The following is a 14,801-nucleotide window of genomic DNA, read 5'->3' as shown; positions in this document are numbered from 1 at the left end:
CAGGGCTGCCATCTAAAATGTGGATACCAGAAATCTTTGTGTCTTAGTGGCGTCACTGGGAGCTGAGTGTCAAAGTCTTGACTTTTAGTAAGGTCAAAGTCTTGATAGTACAAATGCATGGGCAGTAGGCTAAAGTTATCCTGGGGAAAGCAGAGCTGGGCAAGCACTTCCCTGCCTAGATGCATTACGATGGCAGCATTTACTATTGCAGTGCAAAGGAAGACTACTGCCACACTCACTGATAAATTATTTATATTGGGATGGTGATATTTTGTTGCTGTTGCACTAAAAGAGTGCCCTTAAACTGCTCTTGAACTGGCATAGATGTTTAGTTTGAATGATGATAAGAGCATGTGAAGATGCTGAAACCATTTAATAGCGACTACTGGTGAGGCAGAGTATGAAGTGAGGGGTAATGACTTTCATGTAACCAGTTATGATATAACTGGACAATATTGGCAAGACCAAAGTCACACAAGCTTATCTCTTTTTCCAATCATATCAGTTTCTCAGAGAAGAGGTATTACTTCTTCCTACAAATTGTGCCTCACTGACCACCTCAGACTGATAGATCTACAACAGTAACACAGCTGCTGGAGACTCATAAAGACTCCTCTGTGCTGTAAAAAAGAGTAGAAGGTAAAATAAATGTAATTTTTCTGCCTCCTTTTTCTCCAATAGATCTACGAAGAGAAATTTGAGGAATTCCTTCTCTTCGGGACATTTTTTGAAGCCACAATGATTGATAGGAAGGTTGGGGACAAGCCAATAACCTTTGAGGTTTCCATTGGTAAGTGTGTTAAGTTCTTCTCCAAAGCAGCGAGGGAGTCTCAGGAGCAAGGGGACGCTATGTGTTATTGACAGCTGTGCCTCAGGGCTCAGGAGTCAGCTTCAGAGTAGGGCTTACTTTTGAATTAAACCCTGATCATCATTTCTCTGGATAACAGTCCGGCTGGGCATACTGATGCCTAGCTGTCTCTCCTCCCAGATGCCCTGTATTAATACAAATCCTCTCACCCACTATATACAGCAACTCGCCTAGTATAATATATATGCCTCCTAATCTCTCGGGAGACCAAACTCAAATAATTTACTCCAGGACAGAATTCATTCTGTGGTGCCCATTGCAATTAATCCATGGCTGTGAGGGAGCCCCTTTGCAAGGAGGATCCATGTGGACCATCTTGGCCAACCCTGTTGAGCTACATGTGGGTCTGTGAGTGTGGCATGGGGGTGGTGTACAGCCAAGCCTCAAAATGCATGCACCAGCTTGTCCTCTAAGATCCTCCTGGTAAATCCTGTCCTCTTTCTGACTAAAGCAGGACTGTACTGTGTGAGGGATGGTGGAGATGAATTGTCCCCAGGAGCAGACTAAAGAGAAAATGAAGATATTTTCATGAACATTGAGTGGATATTTTCAAAGCAGAAGGAATTTCCCTTAAGAGAGAAGCTTGAATTGGTCTCATTTCTCTTGCAAGGGTTTGCTTATCTCTGTACTAGCCCCACTTAGAGTCCAAGTGCACAGTAACACCCTGGCACTTCCTATCTTTGTGCTTGTGCACCTGAGCGTGCCCAACTGTAAGGCTACGTGTGCAGGGAGAGATGTCTGTGACAAACAGGGCAATCAATGAGTGGTATTGATTCCTGCTGAAACTTAGCAGGAAGCAGAGCTGAGAATGACAAGAAACTGATTTGTATGGTTGGGCAAGAAATTATACTGATTCTTGTCAGAATTAATACTAAAGATGAATCTGGCTCTGAATTCTGGACCTGAACATCTCCCAGCTACCTGTGCAGTTGCAATTTGGATCTGAATTTGGCAAATGGCCATTATTTACATGAAAGGCTGAACCAAAAGTCCAGATCAGGATGTCGTATGGGGTGATGCAGCACATCCTTCTCCTGCAGGGAATATTTTATGCCTGTCTCTAATGAAATCTGTAATTACCAGTCTGACGGATGCACCTCTTTCCCAGTGCTGATAATTGCCCTTTAAGGCAAAATCCTATCAGAGAAGACAGCTGTACCCTTAGCGGACTTGTCTGGCATTAGGCTTGAAGCTGGGGCCTCAAAGCATTGTTATTACTAACTCTGCAACCCTATTATGCAAAATTTGCTTCTCTGAAAATGAGCTTTAGCACTTCTGAGATCAGACTTTGAAATGATCATCCATACGTTGTAAAGAAGACATACATTTGCTGTGTAAATCAAACACATATTGGGGCTCCTGGGTCTAGAAATATCAACAGCACTATTGTTTCTGTTTCTGAATTTCTTTAGCAAAAGCAGAAGGTTCTGGGGGCCAGCAAACAGAGGATGGTATCAGTAAGTGATGGGGTTAGTACACTAGGTATATATCACATAGGGCAGGTAAGGAAGTGCTGTCCTGGAGTCTGAATAGTCACTGGGACAAACATGCCCTGTAAGGACCTTTATAAACTGTGGAATGGCCAGAACAGCTAATGAACAGGAGTGAACAAAGATTTTCCACTGGTATGACTGGTCTTTCTCTTTTTTTAAACCTCATTCAGGTTTTACCACCTCCAAGTAGTCATCTCTTCACTTGTAACCCTGTGTCTCTAGGTAACTTTGGAAATATTACTGATGGGGTGTCAGTAGGAGCTGGAGGGAAAAAGAAAACATGTGATGGAGAAGCAGAGAAAAGCCTGCTGCGTGAGGGGGAGGATGAAATTTCTCATGACCTTGGAGTACCCCTGATATCCACCACACCCCCTGAGAAGCCACTGATCACAGGTGGGAACAGGTGAGGATCTGTGTTTTAAAATCTTATCATGCAGGACTCTAGTTCCTATTTCATAATCCTGCAGGACTCATTAATCAACCCTGGCAGCATTAAACAGGTTGTGTGGAATTGAGGCTTTCAAATCCTCAATTACATCTTTCACAACAGTAAATTTTCTAGGCTCCACTGAAGTGAATGGGCTCTGAGCCATTTTACACTCATCTTCTGATCTTGGGCTCATGGGCTCTTGAACATCTGGTGTTTCTAAAAGGGCTGCATTATACCAACTATACATTGGAAAGCTATAGGAAGGTGGAACTCTTTCAGTGCTATCCGTAGTTTAGGGTCCCATACTCTGATCGCAAGTAACATCCACCTGGTGCCCAGCTCTAGAAGCAGAATAACACATCAATAATACTGAGATCTGGTCAAGACAAAGTCAGCTTCCCAGAACACTTTCCAGAGCTAATAATCATAGATGTAGACTTAAATAGCTAGTAGTAACAGAAGTAGGAGGAAATAATCCTTGAAAAAAAGAATGGAGCGACAGAGGAAAACATGCAGAACAATTCTTCTAAATGGCCTTGTTTATAAACAGAAGTGTAAAGGTTTAATTCATTTCAAATATGCTAATAAAAAGAAATATTTGCTTTGTTGCTTTGGTACGTAGAATGATCCCTGATATTACTGAGTGCCAAGACTAGAAGGTACCTCTTTCTTTAGAAGGCCAGGCACTGCCAAGCAGTTTACAGATATAAGGACCAGGTGGAAAATATCAGCCTGGATCTGTTTGGTTTCTGGACCTCCCTAAGGTTAGAAAGTACTTTTATCCTTTCTTGCAGTCAATGGCTCAATCAGATTGAATAAGAGCTAGTGGAAGAAAACAAGAATGAAAATACCACAGCAGAAATTTTTGTTTCTGCAGCAAATAAAGAGAAGGGGGAAAAAAACCAATGTTTGACAGAAAGATGGTTGCCTTCCTCATTAACAGGACTGCAGATTTGGGTACGTGCTGCGTTATTATCCTCCCTGAAAGACTGTGAGATTTTTAGTTTTTCCCTTAACAAGAATTTAGATTTAAAGAATCGTTGTAAAAGAATGAATCATTCTTCAATTCTGCTATTTGTTTCTTGGCTCACTCCAATATTAACAAAGTTTTCTCTCATTAAAGATCCCTTTCCCTCAAATTTATGTAAAATGCTGCATCTTTTTTTCCCTCCTGTGCTATCTAAAACAGTTTGGCCAGCCACAGATACCAACTAATGACTTTATAACTGTCATCTCATATTGGCATCTTACTGGTCTCATCACTGGATATTTTTAGTATTGATCAGTACTTAATGGGATATCCAATAATTTAGATAAATTCTGCATTGAAGAATCGTAAATGAACAATAGAAAACAATAACAAGAGTCCATTTTGGAGATTAAAACCACTAACAAATTAAAGGAGCAGGCAGAGCAATAAGAATTCTAAAGCAGACACCATGAAATTGCCAGGAATTTTCTACATTTATGTCAAAGTGTATAGCAAGAATAAACTAACACTGAAAAAGTGGTTCCCCAAAATTCTCATAGAGGGAATAATAGACATGAAAGTTGTCTTCCATGTGAGTTATTTCATGGCTATATAATTTTCTTAGTAAATCCTATGAAAAGACTCATAAGCTCTATGAATTTCAGGTTAAGAAACTCTGGCATTGGGACATAGTTAAATTGTTTTTCTCTCTTATGAAACCACCAAAATTAATGATTTCCCGAGACCTGTGTAGCTCTGCTATGCACCGAATTCAATGGGTAATGCTCACCTCGCTGTAAGTTATTGAGGAGAAAGTAAATGGGAAATTCTCTTTCTATTTTGATACCCCATAGGGTAGTAAAATGAAATTGCAGATAAGATCTTCATCTTTTTAAACAGAAACTTTCTCACATAACCCTATTAGGGATATGTGGAAGTTAGGAAGTGGTTGGATTGGTCTCTGGTTTGGTGTCTGTAGGCTTGGCTTAGTGGTGAAACACACGTGCCCAGTTCTATCTGAACTGACTGAGGGTATCTGAGGCAGCCTTGCAAGCAAACATGAGAGACCCAGCCCCTTCTGGATGCCCATGCTTAGCCAACTCAGCCTATTGGGGCCCTGGATTTCAGGAGCGGATGATCAGGACTTTCTAAAAATTTGGCTGTGCTCAGATATAGATACCTTGAAATGGAAGAAATCAAGTCTTCTCTCCATACCAAGTGCACTCTCCTTTCTTGGATACCACAGCCTCTCCCAGAGGAGAGGAAATGGAAAATGCAACCATTTTTTCTGGCAGTTATTGAACATCGTGAAGAGCAGGAGGTTCAGGTAGTTTTATTCTTTATTATTTAGGGAAGCAGTTTCTGTGGAGAAATACTGAAGGGTTACAAGGCAAGTTGTGGTCGTTTTGACTGCAATAGAGTTAATTTTTTCCATAGTAGCTTGTATGGGGCTATGTTTTGGATTTGTGCTGGAAACAGTGTTGATAACACAGGGATGTTTTCGTTATTGCTGGGCAGTGCTTACACAGGGTCAAGGCCTTTTCTGCTTCTCACACCACCCTGCCAATGAGTAGGCTGAGGATGCACAAGGATTTGGGAGGGGACAGAGCTGGGACAGCTGATCCCAGCTGACCAAAGGGATATTCCACACCATATGATGTCGTGCTCAGCATATAAAGCTGGGGGAAGAAGAAGGAAGGGGGGAATGTTCAGAGTGATGGCGTTTGTCTTCCCAAGTCACCGTTAGGTGTGATGGAGCCCTGCTTTCCTAGAGATGGGCTGAACACCTGCTATGCCAACTAATTAGCGAATTAATTCCTTGTTTTGATTTGCTTGCATGTGCAGCTTTTGCTTTACCTATTAAACTGTTTTTATCTCAACCCATGAGTTTTCTCACTTTTACCCTTCTGATTCTCTCCCCCATCCCACCGGGGGGGAGTGAGCGAGCAACTGTGTGAGGCTTAGTTGCTGGCTGGGGTTAAACCATGACACAAATATACACCAGAAAATAGCTCTCCAGTACAGCCTCTTCTCAGCTGCAGAGCATGTATTGGTGGCATTGGGTTAGAGCCATTCCCAGAAGTAAATAAAGCAATTTATAGAGCTTCATATCCATTAAAAAGCTCTCCACTGTCCCACGATTAGTAAGGAAAATGATGATACCTCTAGTGTTGAATCCAGTATGGCTGAGCATGGTGTTTCATAGGGCTATAGTATTTATATAACGGGAGGACAACGTGCTTATCAGGTACATGATTTTGACATAGTGTCTGCCACAACTCTAATTAAAACATCAAGCTTTGTGGCAGGTGTGCATTAAAGACTGCAGAGCCTCTGATTATGCTGGTGTCTTGCTCATTTTTTTCAGTACAAGACATTCATACAGCTGAACACCTGAAGAAAGCAGCATTACAAAAAGAGTCAATATGGCAACTTGGACCTAAGATAAAAAGTCAAAAAAAAGAGCAGCAGATGCATTTTATCACTGAGTTATTATGAGTTCGTTACTATCACTTTTACTAAGCAGTGTCCTGCAGATCAGCTTCTGCCAAGGAATGTCAATGTCCACTAGCTATTGCTTCTGAAAAAAAACATCCTGTGAAAGTAACGTGGTGGTGAGACTCTGCCATGCCTCTCCCGCTGTGCAGTGTGCGGAGCCATTGCTCTTGAAGAGGTGATCAGATTTTAATCTTTGCTCCTTTTTCCCTTGTTGCTTCCCACCATTAACAGTATTTCAGAGCTTCTCTGCATGCCTCTTTGCCTGGCTTTTCTCCCACCCTGGAAAGCACTGAAATTAGATCCATTGACTTCAAGCTTTTTCTCTTCAGGGATCTCAGGTAGCATAAGTGATGTTTGTGCTTATTCTTCCGAGTATTTTCTGGTTAGCACATGTGAACACATCCTGTCGTGTCTTTGGTTTCTGTGCTGTGAGAGAGCACCAGTTTTTCTTTCCTGTGCCTCCCCCTTTACGATCTGCTTTGTACTTTGTTTTCGCAGGAACTACCAGTACCTGCCATACGATGAGAGGAAGCCCTGTATCTGTGTCAAGAGTTACTGGGGCGACCAGACCTTTCGTCTGTACTCTTCCAACACTCTTGAGAAAATGGCGGATCACCTGGTAAGTGGCAACCATCCTCCTAGGCTCATGTATTTAGCAGAGTATGGCAGTGAGAGGACACGTTCCCCAAAACAGGCCTTCAGTTTCCCCCAACTGCATTCCTTGCTGTTCATTTTGTGTAAGAGTAGCTGATGTCAGCCTCTTCTCTTTTCTTTTTTTTCCAAGTTGCTTTGATCTATTAGAGCTAGTCAAGTATTCCTGTCCACAATTAATTTTTTTGGCTGTAGGGCTGTCTTCTTTCTCAGAAACATTCTATTCTTTGTAAGAGCAGTCAAACAATTCACATATGAGATATAGAATAATTCTGTCTCTTATGGCTCTTCCTCTGATGTCTTCTTGCCCAGACCACATGGTTTAGCCTGTGTTTATGTTGGAGACTCTTTAAAGGACACTTTTTGGTTTTAGTTTTCCTAAAAACATTGATAGAGACGAAATGGCGTATCATCTCATGGGCAGTCACTGTGGTGCCCTAGTCATAGTGTTTTCCCATAATGATGTTTTTTCCAACTTGTTTAAAGTTGACTATCAACAGTCTCAAGAAAGTAGTAGTATTTTTTTAAAGTGACTTCTAATGTTCAATATTTTAATTCTGGGCACTCAGATTAAGAGTCTGATTCATCCCTCATTTGTCCTCATATACCTCATGAGCAACAACACTGAAGTCATCCTCATGCAAGGTTGTATCATGAGAAGACAGTGGCTTATAGGCCAACATTTTGAACCCAGGTATTTGAAAAGAAAACATCTGACTATATATATGGAGAGATATATCTGTCAGCGTACCTGAACACCCCCAGGCCTTGCTGGAAATCCAGCCACTGATTTTAATTTGTAAGAACAGACTCCGTTTCTCAATGATAACAGTAGGTGTTGTGGTAGACCCTGCATATGGATTCAGGTGCCCACCGAAGTTTAAGAAGTTAACTCCAACAACTTGCTAAATTTAAGCAGCAGGGATGGAAACAGAACCAAGGAGAACTACAGTTTTTCCTCCTACCTAGTGGAGAACGTTTCCCACTGACTGATCTTCAGCAAAGAAGTAGAAAACAAAGCTGCTCCAAGCAGTAGTAGCTTGGACTAGTAGTTGGAGACATTGGTGAAAGGTCAAAATAAATCATGCTGCTGGAGTCTTTCCTCTGCACACTTCAAGTGTAGTGATATACCAAAGGCCCTGTTCTGTCAGGTTACGAAGTCGCCTGCCTCATTCTTGCTAGTCATATGGTGAATAATGGTGTTATAACACTGGCAGAATGACAAAGTGTCCTCTTTTACATAACGGCTTTTTCATGTGTTTTTCACAGGAAGAATCATTAGAGCAAGCAAAGGACTTGATCAAGGTTTCAGAGGTTGCATCTGAGGAGAAAATGAGGACGACCCTAAATGATTTTATCAATCAAAGCAGGTAACTACATTTACTAGAGGCATACAGAAAATTGACTTTATATGTTGGCTACAAATTCAAGGCTAGACAAGGAAACTGGTGATAATAAAAAAAAGTACAGTAAACTTACTGAGATGTATATTTTATTTTTTCTGTTATAAAAGCAAAGGCCTTTCCAAATTGCAGTTTCTATTTATACAGAGAAAATACTTTATTGTTATTTCCAGTATTCAGTATTGACAGTAGACTACTGCCAATCATTGTAATATTATTTTGGCTTTCTGGACTCTAAGAACAGAATGTATATGGGATAAGTAGGATTTAATAAAGTGTGTGATAAACATACTGTAAAAAAGGATAAAGTTAAGATAAAAAAAAAGGATTCCACATGCTGGGATAAATCACCCAGTGGGCTCTGTGTCAGATGACATGATTGGACTGAAAATAGATATAAACCCTAATTTCTAGATATTAACCCTGTTTCTGTGAAATGTGGTGTAGAGTTTTTGGACTCTATTCTTTGAATCTTATAGGTGCTCAATATTTATTTTAGAGAATTTCAGTATCTCTGTCTTCTGGTTCATGTACTGCAGCAGAGAGAGAACATTTCATTTCAATGTATTTTAGCAGCTCACATCATTAAAAAAATAACACATTTAAAGAACCTGTTATTCTTGTGTCCTAGGGCCTTCATTGCCATTGCTGAAAAGAAACCCAAAGGGTTGAACTACACTGCTTTGGACAAAAAGAGACTCATGCTGTTCAAGCAAGAACTGGTATGTGTTTTTTCATTTAAGCATTGATGCGATGATGTTAACTGAAAGCACACTGGTTGTATAAATCTTAATTTATATTTGATTTCATCATACTGGAATGCTTTGTAATTAATATGAGTATAGTATCCAAGAGCATTTTTTTAATAAACCCCGCTGTTCTTAGTACAGAGTTGTAAGATACCCTAAAAGAACTCCAAACATGTTTTTAAATATAAATGCGGCATATATATAATAATGAGTTGATTTTTCTTTTCCATGCATCTTAAAATGGGATGATGCTGAGTTCAGTGGAAAAACACCAAATTAACACTGCTGTTAGGCATTTAATTACTGTGGTGGGGCTGAACTTCAAGACTAGTAAAGTCTGGCATTTGATATTCCTGCACTTAGTCACCTCCTCCAGGGAACAAGTGAGAAGAAACCAAACTTGGTGGAGGTCGTCTGAATGTTTATTAGCTTTATTTACTGTTTGTAGCACAGAATTTTGTTGTGACTTCTGTCAGGACTGAGGCCTGATAATTCTAGGTGGTAATCACATGTCTCTCAGGACTTCCATACATGTGGTATGCATACAAACAAAGAGAAAATGGGAGACATCCACATTTTATGTTATTCAGCTCCAAAGAGTTGATCACTTTCTGTTGTGACAAAGAAGGTAATTGCTACCTTGAACCAAATGTCTCCATCTTCTCTTTTCAACTTGAATTGAAGACTGTTTTCTCCTTCTGTGTCCAGTTCAAAGTACTTGATAATGTGTAAAAAATACATATTGTCTTTCCTGACTGCAGGAAACAATGTCCAGTGATGCCAAGGGAATTGCTCAGCAGCAGAAAAAGAAGATGCCACTGGATGAAATGATGCGTGAGACTCAGAGCTTTATAGATAAAATTCGATTCTTGATTGATGAGGTAATCCACACAGAAGTTCAGATAAATTTAAAATCCAGAGCTTGACTTTGATTTTCGTAATCCCATGTGAATAATAACTCCTGACCTGGTAATCCAAAGATCTCCTTTGGATATCTGGACCCAATTCTGTTTTGCATTAAATGTAGCTGTTAAGAGGCTGGTATAGGAAACACTGGGATATGTGGTATGGGGAGGATGAGGTACGGAGGGTCTTTTCTTCTTTTTTTTTTTTTTTTTTTAAATACGATCCTCCCATATGTGTCTTAGTGGTTTGGAGACAGCTTGCTTTCTCATCTGAATTCATGTCTCCACTTGTATGGACGTAGTGATTTAGACTGGTATGAGCTCAGGGGTCTCTATACTATACCTCATTTCACTGTACAGACACTGCTTAGACATACTATTAAGCCTGAGAATAACAGCAGAACAGCCATATTTGGTCAGACCAAAATCCAGCCAGTGGAGTGCTGTCTTTCTGAGAGTTCTCTGTGCTAGCAAACTAAACAGGGCCATGGCTATTCCCTGGCTCAGAGAGCAAGTGGCGCAGCCTGGCATGGTTTGCATCCTATGCCCAAATTCTCTTCCTTCCCAAAACAGAGTGACCTTGCTCACAGTGCCTCCTGGGAACAGCCCCTGGGCTGGTCTTTGCTTTGAACCACCCTCAGGCTTTCCTTGGGAAAACGTTATTTGGGGAAGGGCAAGGCCATGGCATGGAGCATCCTCACAAGCAGAACAGATGATTGTGTGCCAGTGCTTGAGTTTGGCCCTGGTCCTTTTTGGTCTGCTGGTATAGATGAAGTTGATGGTATTTCCATGCTACCTACTTTCAGCTTATGCAGTCTGTGGGTAAGTTATTTCCCGAGACACAGTTGTACCCAGATTTTTAGTTTTAGTTTCTCCTGAAATGATTTATAGAGTGGGTGCTCCTTCGTTACTCTGCAAGGCTCTTTACGTTCAGCTGTGCTTAGGAATGGAGGTTTGGACTGCAAAGCATGAAGACTCTTTTATTCTGGGTGCATATCTGGCACTCCACAGGAGCCATGAGGGAATCAGCTCTTGGTAGAGAGAGTTTTAACAAAAAATAATGGTGGTGGCTCATAGAAAGAATTCAGTTTTAGTTCAATATTCCTTGTCATTTAACAGCCACAGAATACGGTGCCTGATGTGTTTATCTGGATGCTCAGCAGCAACAAGAGAATTGCATATGCAAGAATCCCAGCAAAAAACATACTCTATTCCCCATCGAAAGAGCAGAGAGGCAAGGACTGTGGGAAGATTAAAACCCATTTCCTGAAAGTAAGTCTGGGGCGCTCTGCAAACAGAGGTAATGCCTGGGGAGGATTCGGTATTCAGATTTCTTCCAGGGATGGTATTTTACAGGCTCATCTTCTTAATATACTAAAAATGTGTACACTTTTATATCCACCATCTATTAATGTTTACTACTTATATTTATGCTCATCCTTCTTTAAGCACTGTATCATTGCCAGGCTTTTGGTGTCTGAGTAATTAATTCTCTCACTTGTTATGGAAAGTTTATAGCATTGTTTATCTGTAGCTATATACATAAACAGATAGAAGAGGTACAGCCTCTTTGCTGGCAAAGATGTCAAAATGCAGCGCATGAAAATCTGGGAGGAGACTGGTAAGAGATCAGCATGCAGCAACACACATAGCAAGGAAACCTAGGTTTTCAGAGGTAATATAGCAATTATTTATGCTTGCTATTTAAAATGTGCCTAGGTTCGTGCAATATATGTCCAAAATATTGTTATGGGATTATTCATCTTGAAGGAAAGTCTTAGTGGATATATTCCTACAAAAGCAGTGTGACTGGTAATACCCAGCAGTGGAATATTATGCAATGTAATTGTTACTATGGCCTGCAAGAAAAGCCCAAACACGAGACAATAGTAACTTTATATAATGTCTTTTTAGTGCTTTTTCACCTGGAGCTGCTGGGAGCACTCCCATAAAGCACAGCTAAAGAGCAGACAGAAATATCTAAGCTCTTGATAGCTGCCATAGGTACTTGTTAAGGTCAGTACCATTTGCCTGCACGAACAAAAAAATACCACAGTTAACTCTCCAGCCCCTTTGTTATCAAGAATTACCTTAAAAACAGATAATACTAAACACTGAGCTTAGCAGAGCTAGATGAAGTGGGAGGGGAGAGGAAGGAAATAGTAGTATTGTTTGTCAAGACTAATAACTTTTTATATTGGAATATGTTTTATGACCTACCTAGTGGGGTAATATTTTTAGTAATACACAGGATTAAGTATTGGAGACCAGAAAAACTGCATGAAATATAAAGTGGGCTGAAGTCTGGGAAAAGTAAGGTACCAGCCAGCACTGATACGCTTGCAGCTATTAGCTAGTCTGCACAAACCTCTTGCATATTAGCCAGTATACCATTTATGTAGACTTTCAACCAAGCAAACTACTCATTTCTTCCCTAAGAACACAGAATTTCCTTGTGCTAAATGGGTCTCAGGGCCACTCACTGTGGAGAAATGCCATTTTTCAGTATATCAACTCAGTGAATGCTCCTTTATTTCACATTGTCTTTGTAGGACTCGGCATCCAGCCATCTCTCTTTCTTGAGTTTGTTGGTGATAGGCGGATTTTTTTTCTTCAGTTACCAGGCAAGCGCCCGCTGGGCTGGACTGTGCAGGCAAAGGTGGACGTCTACCTATGGCTTGGACCTGCCAGCTTTGCCCATAACATCATGGAGAATTTACCTATAGGATATGAGACTGAAATGCCATCCAACACCAGCTCAGGGCACAGCGTGGTGCCCTCACCTGCCTGCTTGCTGTATAAAAGTAAGGCACTGTTTCTTCATATTAGCAATTAAGAGGGCTTGTAAGAAGCACATGGCCCCAAAAGCCCTAATTCAGAGGGCTGCAAAACCTCTGTTTAAAACAACTGTTCTAACATGATCACGGCTTAGCATCTTTTGATCAGAAAAGGCTGGTTTCATTGCCAAGTCATCAGTCCTGCCACTGACATTTTGCAGATGTCAGGGAAAGAAAGGACCTGTCCTCTTGCAATTTCTGTTCCCTGTCCCATGGGTCTGTCTCCTCATAACAAGGAAGCATCTTTCAGTTCTCCTGATGAAGCTACTGTGTTGAACACCTAGTAGATAAACCAGTGATGGGAGATAAAAACTGGCAGTTAACAACCTTGCAGTAGAGACTTACGTCAGACATTGATTTTAAGTGAATACAGAAGTCTTACACAACTTCTGAGTGTCTCAGGTGTTTCATTAGTGAGACAGTGCTAGCAACAGTTCTCCTTGTCAGATCTTGGTTGGATGGCGGGTGGTGAATCTTCCCTTCCTACATATGTGCTGCATCATTTCCATGAAGCTGACATTACTCTTTTCTTTGCAATGATGCAGCCCCGCACTTCTTCCAGCTGAGAGCCCACATGTATCAGGCAAGGGGGCTCATTGCAGCTGACAGCACTGGACTTTCCGATCCTTTTGCAAAAGTTACTTTCACATCACGCTGCCAGACCACAAAGGTAAGTTCCAAAGTCTCTTTCAGTAAAAGAAAACACATTTTTTTTCCCAATTAATCCATGAAAAGGAAAATTCTTGGTTTTGCAAAGAGGTACCTAGCAGGAAAAATAAGATGCCTGCTCTTAAAGGGCAACTCCTGACAGTCCACTGCAAGCAAGGCAAAAATTTAGGTGTAACCCGCTACTCTAACATGAGGTGCAGTAGTACTAGTTTACTTTAACTCCTTCAGATGTCAGATTCTCTGGGGCTGCTGAGCCTCTGCAGCAAGTGAATTACCTTTCTCTACATCTTTTTCTATATGTTTTAAGTTTGGGCTGTTGTCATTGCTTGGTATGAAGACGAACCCTCATGGTTCTCTTTTCCCATAGTCTATGCGTGCAATGATTGAGCAAAGAGTGAAGACCTTTATATGGCTTCTGCAGCCATGTGAGCGAGCGCAGCTCTTTGCGGTAGAATTCGGGAAAGGACACTGGTGGTTTTAGAGTGGCAAAGTTGAAATGAGCTGAAAACAGAGAGGTGTGACACTTTCTGCATCACTTAAATGCTGCAAAAATGTGCCCATAGGGAGTGGTCTCACGCCTCCCTCAGGCATCTCCAGGGGACAAATGGTCTCCTGTAGACATTTGATGGAGCCTCTAAAGAGAAGGGGGAACTTCTACAGAACTCCAGCGAGAAGGGTTGAAGTACAGTCCTGGTAAACGAGCAGGATGATGATCTCTCACAGAACATGAGGACTGACTTTCAGAGGTCCTGAGACCTCTACAACTACCCTGGAGTTAAAATGGGACTGGGAGTTCTGAAACCTGTGCCACAAACAGAATTTGCTGGGCCAAACATGGTCTTGCTTCAGAAAAAGTATTTAACTGCTCCATCCAACCCTTCCCCAAGAAAACTCCAAGAAGACTGTTTTAATTTAACTAATTCTAACATTCCTCTGACACCTTCTTTTCTTAGGAAGCAAGTTCTGTAGCATGTGCCTAAGGGAGTGGGAAGCAAAAACCTTTCTCTGCTCTAAGTCGTAGGTGATGGTGCTGCTTTTGCCTCAAGGATACAAATTGATTTTTTCCTATAATGTGATCATAACTTCTAATAAAAGCTGGTGAATGAAGCCAATGAAGTTAGTGTTTAGATGCACCAGATTCAGGAAAGCAGAATTTGGCCCAGGAAAAATAGCATTTTATAGGCACAGAAGTGTTAAGTTTATTCACTGCCTGAATAAAATATTGCAGCCAATAACTTGCATGCTTTTAGAAGACTGTTAGCCAAGTGCCAATAAACTGTAGTCAAGAGCCTTATTTCCATTTGAAAGAACGATAGCAGGTTATGAG

At 41.0% G+C, this 14,801-nt stretch overlaps 1 protein-coding gene across 1 annotated transcript in view; it reads left to right on the top strand.

Moving 5' to 3' along the window:
• The window catches only part of FER1L6 (fer-1 like family member 6), a gene marked incomplete at both ends in the record, with an annotated part of 80,876 nt that overhangs the window by 30,505 nt on the left and 35,570 nt on the right, over window positions 1–14,801 (top strand). Inside the window, 9 exons of the mRNA XM_082315756.1 lie at window positions 682–790; window positions 2,584–2,764; window positions 6,759–6,879; window positions 8,181–8,281; window positions 8,946–9,036; window positions 9,825–9,944; window positions 11,088–11,240; window positions 12,586–12,772; window positions 13,351–13,475. Of these exons, the coding sequence (XP_082171882.1) occupies window positions 682–790; window positions 2,584–2,764; window positions 6,759–6,879; window positions 8,181–8,281; window positions 8,946–9,036; window positions 9,825–9,944; window positions 11,088–11,240; window positions 12,586–12,772; window positions 13,351–13,475 (1,188 nt within the window). The remainder of the gene's footprint in view (window positions 1–681; window positions 791–2,583; window positions 2,765–6,758; window positions 6,880–8,180; window positions 8,282–8,945; window positions 9,037–9,824; window positions 9,945–11,087; window positions 11,241–12,585; window positions 12,773–13,350; window positions 13,476–14,801) is intronic.

This window comes from Platalea leucorodia, assembly GCF_965183815.1.
Source record: "Platalea leucorodia genome assembly, chromosome: 1".
Classification (NCBI taxonomy): Eukaryota; Metazoa; Chordata; class Aves; order Pelecaniformes; family Threskiornithidae; genus Platalea; species Platalea leucorodia.
This window is presented reverse-complemented; position numbering and strand designations above follow the sequence as displayed.